The 23,937-nt window shown below is 37.4% G+C and overlaps 3 protein-coding genes across 8 annotated transcripts; 1 reads left to right on the plus strand and 2 right to left on the minus strand.

The window, feature by feature from the left end:
• Positions 1-229: 229 nt before the first annotated feature.
• On the minus strand, positions 230-19,545 carry LOC117955014 (Golgi SNAP receptor complex member 1-like). The gene is made up of 9 exons (XM_034889107.1): positions 19,452-19,545; positions 18,363-18,480; positions 17,842-17,917; positions 17,296-17,403; positions 17,063-17,154; positions 15,046-15,120; positions 1,338-1,367; positions 967-1,049; positions 230-715 (listed from the first exon to the last, which is right to left on the minus strand). The coding sequence occupies exons 1-9, from the start codon at positions 19,492-19,494 to the stop codon at positions 591-593; spliced, it is 750 nt and encodes a 249-aa protein (XP_034744998.1). The 5' UTR covers positions 19,495-19,545; the 3' UTR covers positions 230-590.
• On the plus strand, positions 7,296-12,506 carry LOC117955015 (uncharacterized transmembrane protein DDB_G0289901-like). 6 transcript variants are annotated; one of them, XM_034889109.1, is made up of 9 exons: positions 7,296-7,523; positions 10,829-10,931; positions 11,186-11,206; positions 11,300-11,392; positions 11,516-11,614; positions 11,737-11,835; positions 11,978-12,076; positions 12,191-12,292; positions 12,397-12,506. In XM_034889109.1, the coding sequence occupies exons 2-8, from the start codon at positions 10,844-10,846 to the stop codon at positions 12,289-12,291; spliced, it is 600 nt and encodes a 199-aa protein (XP_034745000.1). In that variant the 5' UTR covers positions 7,296-7,523; positions 10,829-10,843; the 3' UTR covers position 12,292; positions 12,397-12,506. The 6 variants fall into 6 exon arrangements, 5 of the variants coding, with proteins under 5 accessions (XP_034745000.1, XP_034745001.1, XP_034744999.1 ...); XM_034889110.1 differs by lacking the exon at positions 7,296-7,523 and adding an exon at positions 10,476-10,593 and having other exon boundaries at positions 11,186-11,210; positions 11,303-11,392; XM_034889108.1 differs by lacking the exon at positions 7,296-7,523 and adding an exon at positions 10,486-10,607.
• A 770-nt stretch (positions 19,546-20,315) lies between the features above and the next one.
• On the minus strand, positions 20,316-22,444 carry LOC117955917 (beta-crystallin A1-like). Its single transcript, XM_034890703.1, has 6 exons — positions 22,330-22,444; positions 21,894-21,955; positions 21,611-21,729; positions 21,330-21,471; positions 21,090-21,232; positions 20,316-20,879 (listed from the first exon to the last, which is right to left on the minus strand). Exons 1-6 carry the CDS (start codon positions 22,409-22,411, stop codon positions 20,732-20,734), a joined length of 696 nt encoding a protein of 231 aa, XP_034746594.1. The 5' UTR covers positions 22,412-22,444; the 3' UTR covers positions 20,316-20,731.
• Positions 22,445-23,937: the final 1,493 nt, after the last annotated feature.

Below are 23,937 nucleotides of genomic sequence, written 5' to 3' on the forward strand. Positions count from 1 at the left end.
TGTAATATCTTGCTTTGCGTGCTTCTATGACAATCTGATTTCTGTTCAGACTCCACTGAACTGCCTCAATGCGTTTACAATATACTAGAAAAAGATGAATGGGGTTGTTGTCCCTGTATGCACTGTTCTTGGCACTCTGATGTTGATGTTTATACATTTATACTGTATGACTGGTTTACCGTGCCATAGTTCTGCATGTAGTAAATAAACTTGAATGAGCATGACAAACTTAAACTCATCACCTTTATTTTATTAGGCGCCGCCAACACTATATAAAGAAGTATGACATCAACAGTAGTACACAATATGACTTCATACGTTCATAAAGAGTTACCATTACAACAGGATATATACGCAGCAATACATACAATCCAAGATGGAAATGTTATCATAATTCCAAAAATAAATAAACTCCAATCTGAAAATTTCAGCTATTTCAATTAAGACTTTTTATTCTAAAAAATAGAATCCTTTAACTCTTTAAATTGATGTTTTCAGGAGCGTTAATTACAGTATGAAAACATAAAAAAAGTCTTACAATGAAAAACATGTTCTTAAAGAAAGTAACAGTCCTCCAGTTGACCAGCAAATCAGTGGAACGTGTAGAGCAACAGGAGTATGGTGCAGACGCCGATCACCCCGCCTAGAATTAGAGAGTCCCGCCTCTTGCGCAAATTGATTTTCTGGATGAGACTGTTGATGGTGGGGAAACGATCTGAGGGGTGGGAAAGTGTGATGAAGGAAAATAATTAAGATCCAAGTCAGCTTTCCCTTTCTTGGCAGAAAGACAGACAGAAAGCAGCAGGGCTAAATACATCAGCGGGGCTCTGAACCCAACCAGAAGAGGAATAAAAAGAGCTTAAGGGTGTAGATCTACTGTCATACCAGCTTCAGTAAAAAATACAAAGTTAAGATGGTCAGGTGAAAAGAAGAGAAAGACAAATGATTAAAACATGTAAAGGATACTGGCCAAAGTTGTGACCCTGGTTTGAACGGACTTCAACACCCCACGCTGAAATGTGATGTTCTCTTTGGTAGCCATGGCGATACTGGAACAAAGAAGAAACCATGAGGGCTTAGTTTGGAATAGAGGCAGAGAGCTGTCTCCACAGCATCATTTTGGAGTTTAAGGTTTCGGCCGAGGAGCAAAAAAGTGGAAAGCACGAGGTGTTAATAGACCCGAATGCACTGTTTGCTTTTGTGTGTGTGTGTGTGTGTGTGTGTGTGTGTGTGTGTGTGTGTGTGTGTGTGTGTGTGTGTGTGTGTGTGTGTGACTATGTTGAGTGATTGAGAGTAAAAGGAGAGAGGAAGAGAGTGAACCGGGCAATAAAGCTTACCTTATTGCATTGTCAATAAGACTATCTGAGCTGTGAACATGAAACGGAAAAAAGGAGAGAAAAAAAAAGAGAAAAGTCAGATCAAGTCAACTTAAAAAAATAATATTTATTGTCTTTTACAAAAATGTACACTACTTTCTTTTTTCTTTTTTAAAGGTACAATAATTTACCATTCATCACTTGTAACAAATAACTGGTTAATATCATTTATATTTTATATATTTCTACTGGTGCAAGATAATATACAACAGGACACAGGGAAGGTCTGGGCTATGAAACCACACAGCTCTTTGGGTCAATTATCATAAAAGAAGCATTTCCTGTGCTTCCTGCGAGACAGAAGAAAAGTGCTGGTTAATGGAGGATTTTTGGGAAAGTCAGAAACTAATTGGTCAAATCAGACGCCCTAGTAGCAGAAGCAAGAAATGAATCTCAATAATATAACTGCTCTGAACACATAGTTGCACATAATAGGTAACCCAACCCGTGTTATGTGTTCTAGGTGCACATAGCAGAACTGACACATAGATGGACGATGCTGAACACACAGCAGGTCTACATCAGCTGCCATTAGCTGCTAGGATAAGTTACAGACAGAAAAATGAAGTGTTCAGTCCAGAGCTGAGCAGAGCATATAAAGTCAGCAGTGTGCAATGTGCATCCTGGCCGACTCCACTGGAGAGCAAAATCAATACAGCGCTTTATACTTCCTCCTCATCTATTCATCCATCTTTTCCACCATCTATCTACTGCTGTCTTCTGTGTATTCTCTGATCTTTACAGGCAAGGCTTGCTTTTGTTTGTTTTTCATTCTTTACTTAGATACCACCTTCCTATGTGAAACTTCTTTCCTACTTTTAAAAACTTTCCAGTGGTATGATCCATGGTTTGTAAACCCGGTTTGTATGGGCCTACTTAGCATGACGGGGACACTTTTTCAACAGTTCAAAGTTTAAAGTCGATCAAAAAAAAACATTCCACGTGCTACAGATGCCTCCCTGTCTGAATGTGACAGAACTGTATAAGCTGGGTTGAGAGCAAAGGATTGTACACGTTTGTCACCGTTTGCCAAAACTGCAAGGCTAACTATAAACCTTTCCAAGTGAAGCAAAACTTTACTACATGAGCAGTTATAATAAATGGACAAAACAAAGCCCAGACACAAGACTCTAAATAAGACTTTACATCCGCTGAAAATTATCTTGAATAACCTTTGACCCGTCACAAAAATAAACTGCAACATTACGCAAACATTGTATTTGAATTGATTGTACTTGATTGCACAAGTACACTTTATTGCATAACATTTTTTTAAATCAGTAGGTGAGGGAGTAGCACAATGGCTAGTTTTAAGTGACAGGCATGTTTAGAAGCAGAGTGGTACAGACAGGTTTAAACATGTTAACTCTGAGGACAATTACAATTGGTGACAGCAAGTGTGAGTTTTAAGACTCTTTGCCACAGAGGGATCCATTTAAGGGAAACACTTCTGGTTAGTTGTGGCTGAGAGGCTGAACATCAGTCAGTTATGCTTATTTACAATTAGTTACAGAGCTGATGTTTACTGTGAAATGCACCACTGTCTGGCACTACACAACTAATATGTGGCCACACAAATAAGAACATACAATAATGAGTCTGACCACCACCAACAAAAAACAGCAGTAAGTGAACAAGATTACAATAAAGGCCTATTCCTACCACAATGCAACTGACAAAAGTATCAAATATCCATAAACATCAGAATTAAACCTCAGCATGTTGAGACACAACCATCACTTTTAGCTCTGGCAGAGCTATGAAGCAGCGGTTTTGCTATTGAAAATGTGTTGGTTTAACTCTGTTAAACAAACACTTTCTCCCCCCTTTCAGATTCTGTAAAACTGAGGGCATAAGGTGACTCAATGAATCCTCTCATAAAATACAGACCAGAATCACACCTGTATATGATACGTGACAAAGCACAGTACTGTTGTTTTTTTATATCAACCATGTCAGACAACATGTCAGCCTCCAACTCAGTTTCATGTCTGATTGAACTGCTCTGTCTTCATTAGGTTTGTTTACATTTACATGTTACACAATAAGCTGATGCTGTGTCCCAGATGTGATAACGCAGAACAGTCACACATCAAAAACATTACAGCCAGACAGCAGCAACAAGTGTGTCACAGCTGCAGTGTTGTCATGGGATTTAACAGAACGCTGATTATTATTTCATTATTTTTCTTCATCTTTTTAGGCTCATCTGTTTACATTTCAGGCCGACCAGTGTCTTACAACATTGGCAGCGACAAAAACCTTTCCATCAGTTGCAATGAGGGGAGAATAGGTGCGGAGAATCAGTACAATGTCAAAGGTAAGAGTGTCTGAACTTTAGCTCTCTGTTGGATCATCTGTAGATCTATAACATTGTCCTCTCTGCTGTCTCCTCCTCTACAGGTGATACTAAAGAAAAGGTTTCTCTGGGCAACGTCAGCAACATTCATGTTTTTGGAACAAACAAAGGATGCATTGGAGGAAGGAATGCCTACAATGTGACAGGTGGGTTATGTTTCTCATATGGCTAAGGAAAGTGGGTGGTTTATTTTTGATTTATTACTCATGTATAGAGATCTTTAGAGGACAATTCTGAACACGATTAACTGTTTTATGTCACATTTGATGGTATTTAAACAGGACAGATTGCAGCCAAGTCCAATATTGGTAACATCAGTAATGTTACTGTTGGTAACAACTCGGGATCAATTGGTTCAGGGAACCGCATGAACATTAGCTGAGGTAAGAGGGAAGAACACAGATGTACGGAATGTGTGCATGTGCATATAATATGTTTCTGTGTGTTAATATTTTATGTTAATGCATCAGTTGTTTATCACCAATGTTTTTATTCTTCCTTGCTCTCCCTTCTTTCTGCACCGTTTCTCGTCTCTCTTTTGGGAAATTGCTCTCCCACAGATCATGAACCACTCAGCCACTCAACTCATGTCTTATAATGGAAATCTTTCAACACAAAAAATACAAATTCCAGATTCATGCTTTGAAATCAGATTCATCAGCTTCAATATTAAAGAAACACAAATGAAAATAAAGTCAATATGAAAAGATATATATATTTTCTCTTCATTTAAAGTGCCCATATTATGAAAAGTCCCGTGCTCTGGGATTTCGGGTGTTATTTTGTGTCTCTGGTGCTCCCACGCGCTTACAAACTTTGAGGAAAAAAAAAAACTATCCATGCTGTTTTGAGTGAGATACGAGTTTCTGAATGTCCTCAGCCTTCAGTCTCCGAGTGAACTGTTCAAAATCTGCACGGCTTGCTACGTCACTAGCCGAGACAAAGTAGTTAACCCTAGCATGCTAGCGCTTTCTCAATGGCAAAACACTGCTACAACACACACTAATTTACCATAATCTACAAAAAACTACTTACATGTCCCTTTCCTACAGGTATCCCACAAGTTCGCCCTCGTTTAGAAGAAGAAGTCTCCCAGCTAATCCTGCCTTGGACGGACTAAAGTTGGAGAAGGCGTTATCTAGCTGATGTAATCTTACCCAGCTACTGTGCATGTGTGACTCCCAACAAAGATAGTATAGAAGCGAGATGTCTCTCTCTGTAGTTAAAACAGAAAGCTAAACACACAAGGTGAAGACAGGATCTGCAGCAATGTGCGGTACAACAAAAATATGGTGTTTTTTGAAAATAAAACCATGTAAACCTATTCTGGTACAACCTCAACATACAATTATGAATATGAAAATGAGCATAATATGGGTGCTTTAAAGCTGAGTGCTGGGAACATGGGAAAGAATTAAAGTAATTTAAATCGTCATTCAAGCAGCAGTTAAACACTAAACAGGACTGTAATCATTTGGACTCGAAGAAGATTGTAAATTGCGACGGCGACACTGTCTCTATTAAGGAATTTGGCGACGTGGGTGTAATTGGGAGCCTGGTTTCATAGACCTCTTAATTGCCGCTCACATCTTTGAGTAGTAGTGATTTAAATCGAATTTAATTAAAAATAAAAAGCGAGAAACCGGCAATAGAGTCCAATTTTCAGGCTAGATAATTAGTGTATTATGACAGAGTGGCAGCAAGGTGGGGCTATATCCAAACATAAGGACAGATGTTATTGATCCTTGGATAATATTGATCTAGTGGACAAGTTAAAATTTTCAAAAATAAGCTTGAGCGGTTTATCATGAACATACTTATGGCTTCAATATGCCATTTAATTAAGCTGCTCTAGCAAAGTTGGGAGCTAGCACTAAAATTGATACTTCACACAAATAATATTTTAAATTAAAGGAACTTGAACTATGAGATAGTTTGTAGTTTCAGTATGGAAAAAATTGAATTAATAAATTGAATATGATGTATTAAACATTTGACCGTTATAATGAGACTAATGATTTTGATATGTCAACTGTCAATTGAACATAAGGGACTGTTAATATCACAATAAATACAGAAATCAACAAGCAGATTTAGAAGAAATTGTCCAAAATAATTTACGTCACAGCACTGGCTGAAAAATTTGACTAAATATTAGAGGTGTAGATAAATGCCTCTATTTATGTTCATATCTGTGATTAATCCATTTAAATGATTCTATCCATCCATTATCTGTAAAAAAATCTTTTAGCATCTTTTAGCATGTAAATAGGTGATGAGGTTATAAATTTGTATAATAGTAGTCTCATTATAACAGTCTATATAATATAACAGTCAGTATAATGTTTAATATGACATACTTCCAATTTCAGAATTTATATATTTTTTAATACTGAAACCATAAAAACACCACAAGTCACAAGTTCTGTTTTTAACCTGAACTTTAATTTTGGTTTAGCAACCGTGTGACCTGAAGCTTTGCTTTCAGTTTGAGTTTGTAGCAGTAATGAAGTGAAACTTGTGAAAGAGCCATAGGCGTCCGTTTGGTTTGAAGTGTTCTGGGGACAGAGAGAGATTCAGAAATTTTCAGAAGTGCTGGGTACAATGAGGCATTCATTTTGTTTCTCTTATTTGTGCAAACAATTTTTTGATGTAATGCAGCTTACTAATGTGAATGATTAAAAATGTATACAAAATGTGATGATGTCCGACACGTGTTATGGAGAAGAAAGCCTTAAGTTTTCCAAAATAATCAGACATATGACCCACTATGTTCTGATTCATGTATCCATGTAGCATGTTGACCATGTGACACGTGACATCAGACCCAGAGAGAGATATTTGTTAATGTATTGGCATCTGTCACTCAAGAATTATATGTGTTATGAACTTTATTTTGTTTTTAAGTAAATTGAGTTTGAGGTTTTCAAAAAAGTTCAAGTTCAAGTCTGGATCCATTAAGTGCTCTTCACAAGTCCCTGTAACGACACCTTATTTCTTCAACAGAGAAGAAACCGTAGGAGAACAGAGATGTTCCCTCCGATATCGCCTAAAACGCAGGTATCGGTATCGGGAAGTACTGGAGTTTATGCACCGACCCGATATCACGTAATAAAGCCTTAAAGAAAATCTACGTTAAAGTAGTTTATTTATGTTCTTTTCCGTTATAACTGAAGGTCAAACTGGAAAAAAAGAAGGTTCGGTGGCATTCATTGTTTGTGTTTGTTCAAAAGGTTTAATCTGAACCAGAATGACAACAAAGTTAGAAATCATATCCCATCCATACAGGGATAGTAGTATACACTTATAAACACATAATAAAATATATGACACACTGGTTTCAGATCAGAACTTGGTATTGGTCGTTACCCAAGTTCAGGTATCAGAATAGTTATCGGGAAGCAAAAAAATGGTATTGAACCATCTCTATAAGAGAAATTGATAAATGTAATTGTTCTGTAATGAAATCTGTTTTGTGAGGCAGAGGGCTCATAGTACAAAATGACTTTGCAACTTTGTAACTTCACAGCCACAGGTGATCATTTCAAGAAACATTCTTGAAATTGACCTCAGCTGATGACAAACCTCACATATCCTCTTCAGATTGTGTGGGAAAGAATAAGTTTAGCTGAACAAACAAAACTGCTTTTAACCTTATAAGGAAGTTAAAACCCCCCCAAAAGAAGACATGAACACGCTTGTGCAGGACATTTATAAAAGCCGTCTTCCCTCCTCATTTCAACAACAAGCTCACCTCAAAGCCCAGGACAAACAACTGAAAACCAGTGGTAAGATAAAGATTGCATGCATGTTGGATTTTCAGCCAACTGCTTTCTTTTAAACACAAGTAATTCATCGTCATATAATTTATTCTGCATTATATATGCAGGATATGACAGACTCTCTTACACTTTGAGCTAAAGTTAAATAATCAAAGAGAGAAACACTATACGCTAAAAAGTGTAAAACCTTGTGACTGAACCCATTTTTATGATAATCATGGTTTTATTTTCCTCTTAGTTATTCTCTGACTCTCTAGACTTCAGCAGTAACAATGTCGAAAGTTGCTAATACCGAGAAAATAGACATTGGCAACAACGCAGGGAAGGTTGGTGCCGAGAATGTCGTCGACGTTAAAGGTAAATCAGAGTGTGTTTATTCTTTTCTGTTAGATTGTCTTGACAGTTTCATAAAATCTCATTCTTGCATGACTTTTACAGGAGGTCTTGGACACAATGCTGCTCTGGGCAACACAACTGGCATCAATGTCACAGGACAGAATACAGAGAAAGGACGCATTGGAGCAGAGAACGAGTTTAAAATAGAAGGCGAGATATTCCTCTTATTGCTTATCCTCTTATTAAATTGAATTAAATGGCCAGAACTATATTAAAAGTCCAGTGTATTACTTATGTTCAGACACCAGCATCTTAATGGCAAAAATCTGAGCTTCTGTTGTCAACTTTGAATTCCTTATCTCAATTCTCATTTTTTAACAGGAGGACTGAAAGCTGGTGAAAGTGTTGGCAACACTACTGATGTTAAAGTTGGTAACAACTCAGGATCCATTGGTGCAGGGAATAAAATCAACATTAGTTAAGGTAAGAAATGTAAGAGATTTACTATCAGATGTGAGCATATGCTTGTGATATTATATGTTAATTATTTACCTGTGAATACATCATTGTAAAACAATATAATCTGATTTTTTTCATCAATATATATATTTTTTTAATTCTCTTTGTGTTTCTCCCTTTTAGGAAATCATCCTCCAACTCTTCTAAAAGCAATGCATCCTTTGTTGAATGTAAAATTCATGATTTCAAATCAACAGAAAGAGTTAGTCATCTGATGAATGTAAAGGGAATTCGAATGAAAATAAAGTAAAGTTCCTGCTCTATGAGACTGTCTTTGGCTGAATATTTATAATTTCTACTGCCCCTGCTCTGAGGGATATTCAGTACCTTGAAAGTGTTCCTATATTCTTTCAAGGTTCAAGGAGTCTTTATTATCCCCGATGGGCAATTTGTGGTGCAGCAGCATGTAACATAAATAAAACACAGGTTATACAAGACAACAACCATACATCTAGTAACCAAAAATAAGTACTACACGGAAGATCACACCTCACATTGACTTATTAAAATTTATTTTAATAAGTATATTTGTAATATTTGTCCTTCGTTAAAACATTGTCATGAATTTGTTTTCATTGTGGATTTGTCTTTGTGTTCTAATTTTTGTCAGTAAAGTGACTAACTAGCAGTTTGGTTTTCTAAATACATAGTTCAGTATTTAACCTTAAATTAGTTACTATGATTACACACTGATAATCTCCCTTCAATCTATTATGCTTCTGCAAAACAGAGGCTGCACCAGGTATGACATATTTGCTTCATAATAATAAGGGGCACATATTATTACTGCAAAGGTATAGGCTGAGAACATGAAGAATACAAAGCTTAAGGTTGTCAATCAATAAACACACGTTTTATTGTAGGAAAAAAATGTCCTCGGTAAAAAGTCTGCATACAACTCCAAGCCTCTCAATAGTCAATTTAGGGAATACAGGCTGAGTGTGAGTGATGATGAAATGTATAGATGTGATCAAGTTTAATTCTGGATAAAAGACAATAAAATATTAAAGGGAATTATCTTTGATAAATATCACTTGTTTTTCTGATAGACAAATTTTGTGAGGTGCACTTAAGGCTGCTTTCAGTAAGACTGTTGGTCAAATAAGAAACAGCTACGGTATATCTGTGCTCAGGACAATGTCCAACATTTAGACATTAAAAAAGTTCAAGTTCAAGACCTTTATTTGTCCCCGAGGGGCGATTCATTTTGCTGCAGTAGCAAGAAATTGACACACAGTACATGACAAAGACGACAACATCAATTAAAATACAGTGTCACACCAAATGGGGAAAATAAATGCCACAACATTGAAAGTTTAAGTCCTAGTGTACCTTATGTGCCGACGTTACCTAGTCTTTCCAGAATTAAGCAGAGAGATAGCAGAGGGGACGAAGGAGAATTTGTACCTATTAGTTTTGGCTGGTGGCTGACTGAAACGGTAACCGGAGGGCAGCAAATTAAATTCTACATTCAGGGGTGAGAACTATCGGACATGATGGATTCTGACTTTTTAAGCACATGTCTATTATACAGATCAGTTGGTGTCATCTGCTGAATCCCAATGATTTTGCTGCTAACTTTGATTACCGTTGCTAATTTATTTTTCCGTTTTAAATTCAGAGAAGCATACCATCAAAAACATGAAAAGGTTAAGACAGACTCAATAAAAGATTAATAAAACAATGTCTTCAGGGATCTGTCCACTTGGAACTTAGATAGCTTTCTCAGGCAGAAGAGAAAAAAATATGATTATTGTCAAGATATCAAATGTATACAAACTTTCAACTGTGCGGCTATGACTACTCAGGCTAGCTAATTGTTTTATACAGGAGCTATATAATATATAACTGCAATTTATTTTATTATTTGACTGTTCATATTTAGTGAAAATGTTAATGTCAAACTAAGGCTGGGGGATGTGCTTTAAATTAATATCACAATATTATGTATTAAAATATGGCACATATTTGCAAAACTGCATTAAAGTTGATGTTTATGAACTGTTTTGTTTTGTTTTGACTAAGACAAACTTTTTATATCTGCAAACAAAAAAGTGTTCTGGTTTCTCAGAAATTAACCTCAGCTGATGCAGCAGTACTAGACAAACCCCACCTTAAGACTCTTAAGACAAGGAAGTTCTCATCGATCAAAGTAATCAGCACTTACATTAGTTTTCTCATTTCATACCAACAAGAACAGCACAAACGTGTGAAACCAGAGGTAAGATAATAACTGTACGTGTCAACTTTACCTAGTCAGTCTGTGAAGTACAACACATTTATTGGCTTTTTCTAATTTTTCATTTAAATCTTAGACATTCAGTTAATAGCATAAGTGTCTAGTCTAGTCTTTAAAAAGAGTAGGCTATTTTTGTTTGTGAGATTTTTGAATGAATCTGTTTTCAGTCCATTTCTTTTTAACAAATACCGTTTTATTTTCTTGTCTGTCTGTCCAGATTTCAGCAGGAACAATGGCCCACAGCATTGGAAACAGCAAGGACATTCATGTTGGAACCAACAAAGGGAAGATTGGCGCTGGTAATGTCATCAATATTAGCGGTGAGTTCAACATCATCTGTCGATGATAGTATCAGTCATGTGCTTTATTTGTCAAATAGTTGCAGAAAGTAGAAGCGTGCTATTTAACCATTTCCTACTTCATACATTATTGTGTAAAATTGACTCAGTTCCCATTTAAGCAGCTACTAGAAGTCATTTGTTTCATGATCTTTGCCTTTTGGGTCATTATCTGTATGGCAACTAATGTAACACGTGAGTTGAAAGTGGATTCAACTCTGCATCCACTGCTTCAGGGAACACCGGCAATACGATGGGTAAGTCAATCATATTGTTAGAGTTCAGAGGTTTGACTGTGCAGTAAGATTAACAATTTTAGTGAACATATCTATTATTTTTGTGTTTAATAGGAGAAAAAACTGTCAATCCTGGCAACACAAGTAACATGACTGTTGGAGACAATGCAGGAGATATCGGTGCAAAAAACACCTGCAATGGGAGCGGTAAGAGTCTTGTATTTTTGGAAAGTAATAATTGAAAAAAAAAAGGCCACTTTCAAGATTTCTTATTTCTTATTCATGCGTTAAGATTAGAATATGTACACATCATTCATTGTATTTCAACAGGAGGAAAAGGAGTCAAAGCAGATATTGGCAACACAAGTAACATGACAGTTGATGACAATGCCGGTAACATTGGTGCAAAGAACACCTGCAATGTGAGCGGTAAGTGTCTTATATTTTTGGAAAGTAATAATTAAGAAAAAAAGGGCACTTTCAAGATTTATGATTTCTTATTCATGCATTAAGATTAGAATATGTACACATCAATCATTGTATTTCAACAGGAGGAAAAGGAGTCAAAGTAGATGTTGGCAACATAAGTAACGTGGCAGTTGGAGACAACGCAGGAGGCATTGGTGCAGGGAACAACTGCAATGTAATGGGTGAGTTCTTTGGTCTCATGTTGCTGGGAAGTATGCAGAAATAAACAGATCCCAAATGTAGAGTATAGAGCATATTATGTATACTACAGATCGGATAAAATTAGCATTGATTCTGTTCTATTTAATATTTGCATTTCAACAGGAGGAGATGGAGTCAAAATAAGTATTGGGAACATGGATAACATGGCAGTTGGAGTCAACGCAGGGGGCATCGGAGTGGGGAACAACTGCAATGTGAACAGTGAGTCCTGGGAAGGTGCTCCTAGCGAACACTTTCATTATTTCAGACTATTGAAAAACATGAACAGTTTATGTTGAATGAATTTATTCTATTTATTTACTTTTTTAATAACAGGAGGAAAAGGAGCTGAAATTAATATTGGCAACGCAACAAATGCAGGGATTGGGATTAACTCGGGAAGCTTCGGTTCAGGGAACAATGTAAACATTAACTGATGTAAGCAGGAGTTGAGGTGTGAAAGTGCATTTTTGCGTTTGTAAGTGTGCTTGTATTAATTACGTACAATGATTCTTTTTTATTTTTGTTTCTCTCTCTGTCAGGAAATCCCAGGCCAAAAGTTCAAAACACCCCAAATGAAAACCAAATCAAGAATTATTTGTGAACTCTTGTGTGCCTTCTTTTGTCCCGCAATAAACTGTGTTGGAGATAACTGTTTAATTGTCTTTATTGAACTATTTTGGACAGTGTAACCTCTGACAAATAACAATATAGTATTTAATTATTAGTAGGTAAAATGGTGTGAAATAGCTTTTAAGCATAATATGTATAACTACAGTAAATACTGTTCTAAACACATTGATACTGTATACCTAATTAGAAAATCATTAAAGCTTTAGTACATAGCATTTTAATTCTATTGAATGTCCGTTACATTTGAAGCCATTGCCAAATTAGTTGCTACAAAGCTATAGCTTAAATTTCTACCGTATTTAGACGGTATTTAATTAATTAAAAGAAAAAGGGATAGGTAAATGTAATAGGTAATGTCAATAGGAAATAGTTATTTATAAATATATGTACACAAGTTGCATGCATACAGAATAAAGCTGTTTCATAGACTGCAGTACATTGACAGAACCACATCTTAACTCACTGGTGGTGTCTGTGACAGTTTTACTGTAAGTGAAGAAGTCAAGTGAACTAATTGCTGAGCTACTCAAATTACGCTTATTTAAGATGTAACTAAAGGTGTTAAAGCACTCATATTTATGCCTTTTTCAGGTTTATCATTGTATTTAGATGTACTAGAATAGGTTTATGTGGTTTAATTTTCAAAAAAACACCATCTTTTTTAGCAACCAAGTGAGGCATCACACTTCTATACCCTCTTTGTTGAGAGTTGCACATGCGCAGTACCTACAGTAGGTCACCACTGCTAGCTAGTCAGGTGCGGAGTGTGAGGGCGTGCCCCACTAGCAAAGTGACACACGTTTGTCACGGAAGTAAAGGCTGGACTACAATAGAGCTGTTTGGAACAGTTGGTGAACAGTGTTTCTGATCGAGATGGTAAGTGCCTTAAGACTTTGGTCTTTTTCACTTTGTAAACCTATGACGGGCACAACAAGACATATAACACAATAAAGGAAAGGGAAAAAAGCCCAAACAGCATAATGTGAGCAATTTAACTAGTGATTAGAGAGGATAAATCCATGGTATTCAATCATAAACCAAAGTGTTTTCACAAATAAAAACTTTGACCTAATGATTGTTCGGTATATGGCCAGCCCGGACAGATTTTAATGGATGAGCAGGGGCTTAAATAAAGCCGATCACAATCTTTTCTTTACAGTTATACACTGTGTTTTGTCCACCTCAGCACGCTAGTGTTGCAGAGCAGCTATCCTTTTTGACACCTCGTCTCTTCAGCTCTCCCATACCAATGTTACAGTAGAGTGTGTGAATGGGAAAAATAATTTGGCCCCTGCAATGCAAGTGACTCTGAATTCTGACACTGAGGTTTGCAAAATTAAAGTTGGAAAATTACAAAGCTTTGATGCTATTAAACCTAATTAATGTTAATTCTGTGAGTAACTTGATGACAGAACAAAATTAAACTTGTCTGCTATGATTTTTCTGTTGTTTAACAACCAACATAGTGATAGGCCTCTAGCTGTTTGCGTAATGTTTTTTCAGGAGTTGCATTCTCTCAGTTGAATTTGATTTGTATCATATCAATAATTTAAGCTTAAAAATATATTATTTTTGAACTCATTATTTGGATTAAATAGCTTGTGAAGAATAAGGAATGTCACATTAGGTAAGATTTACAACTGTTATTTCAGGGTGTCAGACACAAATAAAAAGACTCAGATCTGGGCTAAAAAAATTATAATTTTGTTCTCTTCACGTTTCCTCTTTTCTAAGTTTTACCCCAACACGTTGAAAAAAGAATGCTGCAAGCAGCTGTAATCCCCTTGATGTGTTCTGCTTGTGAACCTTCTCCTCACAACATCTTCTGGTTTACTTCTTCTCTTTCTCTTTCGTCTTCATTTTTAATTCCTTTATTTGAGTGCAGTTGTGAGAAAGTGCTTGGGAAGTTTATTATCAGCCACAAGGTTATGTGATTAACAACATGTCCAGTAAACCACTGACATGGATGTACGCTGTACCACGGTTGTGAGCACACAAACACAAGCACGTATAGTCACTCTGCACTACTCAGTCCCGGGTAACCCAACAACTTCCTTAAGAACTGTATGGTAGAATATGGTAATTGAATAATGTGGTAGAAGAATATTGTAGTTGTAGAAAAAAGGCTACACTGATTAGGGTTAATTGTATTATTAGGTTATAGATTACGGGCTTTCTAAAAACTTGTAGGTACACAGTTTGATTAAAATCACTGTCAGTCTGCTGGTTCTCCATAGGCGCATTAATCCCACTGGAGTCATTGTCATAACACAGTCTCTGATACCAGAAGATAGAATAGAATACCATACAGAAGCTACCACGCTACCTATGATGTACCTGTGTTGTTAGACGAAAATAGTGTACATGCCATAGAAACACATTTTTGGGGGAGCACTACGTCATAGAGCGTAAACTTCACACTCTGAATTCAAATTCAAATAAGATGGCGGGCAGAAAATAGGGTGTACTATATAGTAAATAAGGAGGGATTTTGGCTTTAGCCCTTAACATAATGTTCAAGTGTTTCTAAGTGATACGTTTTTTAAGAAATCTCTTACTTTCTGAGATGTTCATGTTCCTTCAGGAAGAGCTCAGTCCTTCTGTTATTCACTCCTGTGCTGCTCTTGTAAGACCTGAGTAGGGAGACAGAAAAGAGAGAAACATTAAATGTTAGGGATTGCAATAGGATACAGCAAATTAAACGATTTTATTGGGTCTTTTTGTTTTACTTTTATTTGATAGAGACAGTAGCAATCCAGACAGGCAATGTGGGGTGAGAAAGAGAAGGGTTTGTTATCAAGTAACTTCAACCTACAAACAACTGTTACAGCAACCAGGTTGAACAAAGGTTCCAGGCGTGAATCAAACCGGGTACACGTCAGGCCCACATAGGCCACCAGACACCCCCACGCAACAAAACGTATACAAGAAGAAACAGATTCTATAGCCATGCTAGCACTCATTAGTACTGCATGTATTTGGTCAACAAATTATTAGAAGAGCTAAAATGTTTTTTTATGATGAGGACACTACTAGAAGAAATTTTAAGGGATCACCAGTTATTACAATTCATCCTGAGGGGTTCATGGCAATCATGGCAGTAGTTGTTTAGACATCTTGCTAAAAAGCTTAAATGTCAATATCATAGTGGTGCCTGCCAATAACACTCAGGTGCTCAATTGGGTCTGAAATTCAAAATGGTCACTCCATTGTTGTTGACACAGTTCAAACAATAGTTCTTCATATCACATCCCCTGAAAGGTGAAGGGTCTATTTTTCACCATAACACAATTAATTTTAATTTTTGTCAAATTATTATTTTAAAGGAAGGTTTTTTTTATTACAATGTAATTAATGTGAAAAAAACATCCTGGCTGAGTTGACAGTACTTATAAAAAAAAAAAGAAGCTAATTTTTCAAACCTTCCTTTTAATTAAAACATGTATGAATTCCCCATGTGATCTGGCTCTGTTTTTTTGGTGCTTCCCAGAACCTAAAGCAACAAATTACCCTTTAAGCAGCTTTGCAATTGGCTAACAGACAAAGTTCGCATTAAAAACAAGTTTGTCCCGTCTTTGCTTCAGCCTAAAAGGGGTATTCACTTCCTCCTATTAAATGATGCCTGAATGCTGATTATGTACTTCCTGCGTTAAGGCTTTTACGTGATTAGCTCTGCTTAACCCACAACTCTGTCCTCCATCTCTTATTTACACCATTCCCTCCCTATTTGGACTGATCATCAATTCATCACCCATTATCTCTTCTGTTTGCCGCCGTAGCTTTACTGTTCCTCCATACCTCTCGTCTCAATGAGAATAATTAAAATCGACCCTAATTCTTTTTGTAATCAGTCAACATCAGACCAGAACAATGTCTGTCTCTTTTCCTCTCTGTGTGACTGCCTTGCTCTCCCTCTCCTCCCTTGATAAAGCATTTCTCTGTATCAGTCAGGCCAGTGGTAACCACTCTCCCTCATTTTGGGCTGAATGAAAGCCTTGCGGTTTGATTTACTGTACAGGGCACTTAGGAAAGATATCCCCAGAGAGAGGGAGATACACACAGCAGATAGTTAGATAGATAGATAGAGAAGGAGAGAGATAGAGATAGAGAGAGAGAGAGAGAGAAAGAGAGAGATCAGTTAATAAGCCTCTTATTAGAGGATGAAACATGATAGAAGGAATGAAGATTATCAAAGGGTGGGGGAATTCAGCAATAATCTGGACATTTCTGCCTCCTCCTGGTGAAGGATAACATAGCAAACATCCACAGAGCAGGAGGGGGAAAAGAATGAAGAGAAAGCAAAAAAAAAAAAGGAAGGAAAGAAAGTAGAGAAGGAAAGATGAAATTGTCAGAATGAATTCTTATTAATTGTTATTAAGTGATTGCATCAGTCCTGCTGGATTCTGCATCCCAATTCCCTCAATATGTGAGTTACAGTGTATTAAAATGTCAGCCATAGCAAAGGGTGGCGTTCTCCAATGATAGGGCATACAATGTTGTGGTAATTGGCAAAAACCATAAAAGGATTGCATTACATTTGCTAACAATATAGCTAACAAGTATGAAGGCACTTACTCAATGTCTCTGTGAACAGAGCCTAGTAGGTCCTCTCGCTCTCGCAGACTGTAGAAATTGCTTTTGGTTTTGTGGAATTCCTGAGTATAGTCCTATGGGATAAAACAGCCAAAATGTATAACAATTTCAGAAATGTTTCTCTTATACATATAGCATATACTTAGAATGACTAACATGTGAAGCTGAAACACTTTTCAGCATTAGAAAGTAACACAAGAAAGTGAAGTGTGTACCTGTAAAATGTCTCTGTGTCTCTGTAAGGTGTGCATCAATGCTGCGTTATGTGATGAAGCCCCCGGAGTGTTTGTGTATCCTACCATCTTGTCATTGACTGCAGTAAGCTGCGAAACAAAAACAAGATAAAATTGAAAACATGTGATGATTTGTTTTCATAAGACAACATTGTAGAATTTGAATAACTTGGCAATATTGTAATTTAGACTATCCGAATACAGTCTAATTAATTTAAAAATTAACATGAATGTATTAGAATTAAATCTTAAACCATAAAATCAATACTAACCTAGGATGTACAACCGGTAAAACTAACTGTAGTTCTCGCAGCATATAAAAACACAGGATAACACAAACAGCTTTGGTTGGCTGCTTACTCTTATTTCTATTGGAGAACAATGATTATGAATCAAACTCCCTTCGATATTTCTGGCATCACATCTATTCCATCCGCTGAGTTTTAGGCTTCACCTCCTGCTTCTGAAGAGGACCCTAAAAACCCTTAAACTACGTTAGCGACCATATATGTGTGATAGTTGACTTACATTGGTCAATAAATGCTCCAGCTCAGTAGTCATGGCCACAAGCATATTGTCTTGAAATGAGCTGGCAGAATCAGACCTGATTTAGGAATGAAGGGGAAACAATGCAAAATTACAAGGTAAATGTTATTTTTTTCCATTCAAACTATAAAAACTACAGTTGAATGTCTGACAAAAAGAAAACATGAGTGCACAGACAATACAACACAATCAAACAGCAGCATTTTTTTATTTCAACACCAATTTTTAAAACTGCATGGGATAAAATGATCGCGTCGGTGCTTAATATGGTAATCGCTGTGTGTAGTAATGTTACGCTCTGTGCCGAGGCTTTAGAGCGTGTGTCAAGAAATTTGTGGAAGTTTTCCATGTAGTTTTTTGTAGAAATGTAAAAACAATGCTTTGCTTAATACAAAACCATGTGTTAATAGTAGTTTACAATGGTAGTAATTGAATTAAATTCTATATCCAAGGTCAACAGAAGTCATCCATTGTTCAAATGAAGTGAGGAGTGTCCAGCTGACCTGCTGTCTCTTGTCTGCTGGTCCCGGTTGCTGTTGCTGAAACTGGTGCAGAGCTTACTGAAGGAGACCAGCTTGAGGTCCAGCTCATTTTCCAGTTGTCTGGCCTGTTTACGTAAATCTGATTGAAGTAACAGAGAAACAATCAATACGAACATTTTAACAAACTAATTAGTGAAAAAAAAGACTGATCAGGGCTAGATATGGCTTCAAGTTGGCACTGTTGGCATTTGGTTAGCAAGGTCATGGCCTACATAAGCCAAACAAGCATGTCAGAGTGTTTAAGATGGCAAACAAGAGATTTGATGCTTGAGTGTTTGACCCAGACATGAAATTACGCCGTTTGGGCCACAGTGTTGTAGCCAAAGGGAGACACTCTATTTTGAGTAAGTTCTTTTAAAACAATTTTAGAAGCTATGAAACCCCTGTGGATTGAATCAGCACATTTCAGTAATTTACCTTGTTGGAGGATTACAGTTTGCCCGTCTTTACCACATGAACGTTATGTGTGGTGAACAGTTTGGTATTGAGTTAATCAACTCGTAAAGAAATTAATGACAATCCGTGCAAATATCAATGTTAAGTTAAGGATTACCATTGTGATTCTCAAACCAAAAATTGGTCGAGTCATCCTCAACATTAGTTGTAATGTTGAGGATGACTCGTTTTTCACTCCTAAACCTACAAAGAGGCAATAATTGATATAAGAAAAGTTGCTCCAGGAGTTTACAGGCCAGTCAGAGAGACTGAGGGGAAATGACACAAAGTTGAAGTTATTTTAAAACCCTAAAATAGTTGGGACCTTTGAGAACTCATTCGGAGCTGGAGCCACACAGCCGCCACCCCCCACCACACTTCAGATAGCAGTATGATAGTTAATCGCTAATAACGTCAACTTTTCAAATACATGCTAACGGCAAACAAGCTAACAGGTTAGCTTATAACCAGCTAAAGATATCTTTTTATCCACGCGGATATAAAGTTTATTAACCTCACGTCTCTCGGAACATGTTAAATGTGTTTAACCTGAGTCGACAACGAACAATAAATTATGTACATGCGAAGAGTTGTTTTGAATTAGATGTTGTTTACCTTCCCAATAGTTGCTGCTGGTTGCCATGTTTGTTGTTGACATGTCATCAGCCGTCAAGAAAATACAACTGTCGCAAACCCTAATTTCAGCTACAGTGTCCTCCGGTGGTTTCCGGCCGCAAGCGAACCACTTATACAAAATCTATATCTCTCAGTAAGGATGGTCACTCATTATTATCCCTGGAGTTAAAATGTCAAACACACTAGGATAGCCCTCTAGGCTTGTTGCTTAATGATTGAAAGACACTCATTGCTGGACAACAGCTCCACTGTGATACATGTGTGAGAGTAATAATTTCCACTACTACAGGACTATTATGAAAAGATTATCACAGATAGATGCAAATAGCAAGTAAATTAAAAGGCATTTCAGCTTAAATGCATGTGGAGAAATTGTACTTGTTGTGTATAATGCATCTTCGAAAAGAAACTGAATATGACTATTTCTTTTCCAGCAGAACGTGAGGCAGACTGAGATAAATTTCCCATACTGTCAAAGTGGCTCACAACATGGACTCATTTCATCTATTTTAATGTTAGTTTATTTGTCATTTTTAGTTTATTCCTCCTTAAATCCTAACGTCATCTTGTGAACTCCCAATTTAAACTGTAACCATCCATTATTGTATACTGTTTAGTTTAGGTGGATTAGTATTAAGTAAACATGTAGCAGCCCTGATCTCACTTAAATGCAGTTTGTGTGTATTTAACCCATTAATGTATTTTTTAAGTCTACAGTAATTGTGCATTGTTTGACATTTTTTAACTTATTCCAGCTCTTCATTAAAGCACTACTGTCAAAGTTTCAGTAGAGACAGAAAATTCACAGATGTAATGTAATTAAGGTACATGTCACTCGTATTCTGAATATCTCTGTTTCTTTGCTCATTCTCTTTATTCATCGTCTTGAACACAGGCAGTCATGGAACAGTAACAGCAAGACTGGTGATCACGTTGATGTAGAAGACATTGATGACCATGATGATGATGATGATGATGATGCCATCAATGGTGGAGATGAAAAAGAGAATTCTGTCATTCCTCTATTCTGTCTTTCTTACATCTTTCTTTTCTTTTGTGATGTTTCTTTAAAAAATGCAAAAGTGCTGTGAACAACTGACACCAGTAAGCACCTGAAGTCCAGCCCGGGATCCTGCTTTGACCAACGGAGCCGGGGAGATGGGGGTTGGGGGAGAAGAGGAAGAGAAGGAGGGGTGGAAGAGCAGTAGGAGGGAGAAGAGGAGGAGGAGATAAGGAAGTGTGATGGAAGTCCTGCCCTCTCAGTGCTGGATCCTCCTGATGGACTGAATCTGGGGAGTCTGGGAGTGGGAACCAAACTCACGATAACACTTGTACTCTCCTCCGCGACAGTCACACTCCATGATGTACTGGTAGCCACGGTAGCCAGGGTACTGGTAGCACACAAAGCTGCAGGAACAAACCAAAACATACTTAAATTAAATGCATAAATGTTAAACAAAATCAAGTACAGTAAAGTAAAAAATAGTTATGTACGTAGCTGATGATGCCCAAAGCAGATTCTTATTTCCAGCCAGTGTGTGTTTGTTGTCAACTGTTACTCAGGACTCGTTGAAGGTGTGTAAAGCTTCACATTAAACAACAACACGATAAACTTACGCTCCACACTGAATGTGCATGGATCCAACCTCGTTGTTCATCCAGCCCATGGCCTGCAGTGAGGGGTAGTCGTCACACAGCTCAAACTGACGACCGGTCATGTTCTCCATCTCGAAGATGGTCATGCGAGACTCCTTGTGGTTCTGTACAAATGAGGACAGAGGGAGTTTAGCCCAATTTGAGATGAAGCTCAGCCTAAAGTGGACTGAGGGCTGTTTCTGTGCTGCATGATAAACCTACAGCACAGCAGATGGGCCTGAAGGAGATCATCCTCTCAATGCGGTAGGAGTTGCTGCCACTGTAGGCCTCAAAGCGAGGGTAGTCTCCCTTCTCCAGGACAAACTGCTGGCCGCAGAAGCTGGAGTGCTCGTAGCCTACCCAGCTGAAAGTGGAGAGTGAAAATAATGAAAAAAGAAACCAAGGAAATATAAAATCAGCACAATTTCAGAATCTAAAAAAGATTCTCCAATTTAGTTATTTTAGCATATCAAAAAGTGAGGAAATGCTCTCTGGTTACTTACGCGCCGCACTCGACCTTCAGGGAGCGGATGTTCTCCATCCCACACTCCATGATGTTCTGGCAGCAGGCGGTAAACTCCATACGCCTGCCCTGGAAGTACTCCTGATCGTACACGGTGATCTGTAAAACACAAAATAATGAATAAAGGTGACTCTGACACATTTGAGTTAGCTTAAAAAATACACATAACAATTGGAAATTGTGCCAAATCAAGCATAGGAACTTCTTGCTACTCCCTTTGCTCATGGGTTATGTAGTGTTAAGCGTGTACTCCAAATGCTTACCTTCCAAGGGCCCATGGGCATGGGATTTGTCAGAGCCATTTTGTCTTGTTTTGCTGTAGTACCTGTTGGGAAATACACAGACAGTCAGGCCCCCTGATGGATGAAAATGCTAAAAAACAAATCTGTATAATAAATAACCTCCTATTCCTCATCCTGTCTGCTACTCTGGGTGGCATTTTAGCTTTCTCAGAGGGTTGTAACTCACTCCCAGGTTTCTCACAAGACATACTGCATAAGCCTATAACTTTCAACCACCTATTTCCTTTCCTTGATATGTGTCAAAAACTCCTTATTTGCAGTAATTGTAATAAACAAGCCATTCTGTCTTCACTGCAACCAATCCAGGCTCACTGTTGATATATAACATTAGAGACTCCTACTACATCATGTCCATAGATTTGGAAACTGTACTGTGTTTTCCACTGGTTTGACCTACCCAAACTGGTGAACTGTGTATCGCAGAGGTTCCACTGAACAGTCTGCAGAGATGGTGTGTATGGGGGTATATATACACCCATGGGTGACAAGGGCAGGGGGGAAGGCACGACTGGACTCGTGTCAGCACTTTGCTTTGGACTCCATTGTGTTGTTATGTGAGCCACAGAGGGGTTAACACAAGGACACACAGTGATTCATGCAAACACAAAGAGGGCACACATCGACACTGCTCTGTGATCAATCTATATTTTGGGGGAAAACAGCAAAGCTTTCTCCTCCAGTTTTTAGGTCTGTTATGAAATAGTGAAATGAAAGTTCAGTTTTAAAACATGTTATGTTGCTTTTAATATAGTTAAATTCAATCTTGAATAAATCTAAAGTTTTTGTGAGTAGTCATTTACACTAAGTGCATGTTATGAAGGAATTATTGCAATGTATCTAATTAAAAAAAGTGACACTTAGCAAAAAGAGGGAAATTCTCCAAAAGCTACTTTCCAGGCCCCCTTGGAAAGATTTGCTAAAACTCCAAATGAAGGCATATAGACAACACAAATCATCATCTTCTTTAAATTATTAGATAATTAACCAATCACATGCTTGACTCTTTAGGATGCTGTCATGAATGATAATAACGTTCAGTCTGTAATACAAATATTTATATATATCCTCATTTCCTCATTGCATTGTATGACGTAATAGTGTGTTGTGAGTCTGTCGCAGCACAACCAACTCTGATTGACTTTACTGATCAATACATGTGCAGCACCTGTTTCAAAGATCATGATTTTTGTTTGTCAAGACTCAAAACAATTGTGTGTCTCCATCCTGTGTTGACTCATTTGAAAATGGATGTTAATGGCAATCTAATTTCCTAAAACTTGAATACCAAGTTTCATGACAACTGGAAAAACTTGATCAATGACGTTAACACTGGATTTAAAATAGAACACGGTGGCCATGTTGGAAATCTAATCAGGCACTTTTATGTATCTTAACAAATGCAGGAGTCCATCAAAAAAGTCTGATGAGTGTTGATATATATATACAAATTTTTATCAAAAAGCAGCCAGTCCAAACAGATTCACCATGATTGTAAATACCAGCAGAGGACAAGCGAATGTGGTACACATGTAAGTTGTGAATGAATGTAACTGTCGCTAATTTTGGAAAACCTGTCCAAATCGACAATAAAGATTAGCAGGGGATGGCAATGACATCAGACAAAATGTATTGGATAGGCCTCATTGGCAGGAGTGGAAGCCCGTTGGCATAGACTGATGGAATTGGAAGTTTCCCTTTTAGGTAGCAGCGTGAATAGATTATTATTACACAGGAAAAATATAGTGGTTTTACAACTTATTTAATGTATTCTTAATTTAAATGTATTTTTGGCAGTGTTTTACAGTGTTCTTTATTGTATCATCAAAGCAGGAAAGCATAGAGAAAACAACACAGAGAGAGCAGCTGGTAGGTACACCCTCCTCTTTCCTCTAGCTGCACTGGACAATAAACATTTAGGAATGGCTTACTGAGGTCAGCACATTGCCCAGACTCTCTGTCTGTGTGAGTGTGTGTGTGTGTGTGTGTGTGTGTGTGTGTGTGTGTG

The sequence above is a fragment of the Etheostoma cragini genome, chromosome 13 (genome assembly GCF_013103735.1).
Source record: "Etheostoma cragini isolate CJK2018 chromosome 13, CSU_Ecrag_1.0, whole genome shotgun sequence".
NCBI classification, from domain to species: Eukaryota; Metazoa; Chordata; class Actinopteri; order Perciformes; family Percidae; genus Etheostoma; species Etheostoma cragini.

Excerpts from the sequence above, each read along its gene's own strand:
- LOC117955015 (XM_034889109.1), top strand. The coding sequence starts at position 10,844 with ATGGCCCACAGCATTGGAAACAGCAAGGACATTCATGTTGGAACCAAC. Across the intron at positions 11,207-11,299 it reads GAACACCGGCAATACGATGG|GAGAAAAAACTGTCAATCCT; the intron begins GTAAGTCAATCA and ends TGTGTTTAATAG. Across the intron at positions 12,077-12,190 it reads GAACAACTGCAATGTGAACA|GAGGAAAAGGAGCTGAAATT; the intron begins GTGAGTCCTGGG and ends TTTTAATAACAG.
- LOC117955014 (XM_034889107.1), bottom strand. The coding sequence starts at position 19,494 with ATGTCAACAACAAACATGGCAACCAGCAGCAACTATTGGGAAG. Across the intron at positions 1,368-15,045 it reads GAACATGAACATCTCAGAAA|CTCAGATAGTCTTATTGACA; the intron begins GTAAGAGATTTC and ends TCATGTTCACAG. Across the intron at positions 1,050-1,337 it reads CTTATTGACAATGCAATAAG|TATCGCCATGGCTACCAAAG; the intron begins GTAAGCTTTATT and ends TCTTTGTTCCAG.
- LOC117955917 (XM_034890703.1), bottom strand. The coding sequence starts at position 22,411 with ATGGGTGTATATATACCCCCATACACACCATCTCTGCAGACTGTTCAG. Across the intron at positions 21,730-21,893 it reads TGCCCATGGGCCCTTGGAAG|ATCACCGTGTACGATCAGGA; the intron begins GTAAGCATTTGG and ends TGTGTTTTACAG. Across the intron at positions 20,880-21,089 it reads ATGCACATTCAGTGTGGAGC|CTTTGTGTGCTACCAGTACC; the intron begins GTAAGTTTATCG and ends TTGTTCCTGCAG.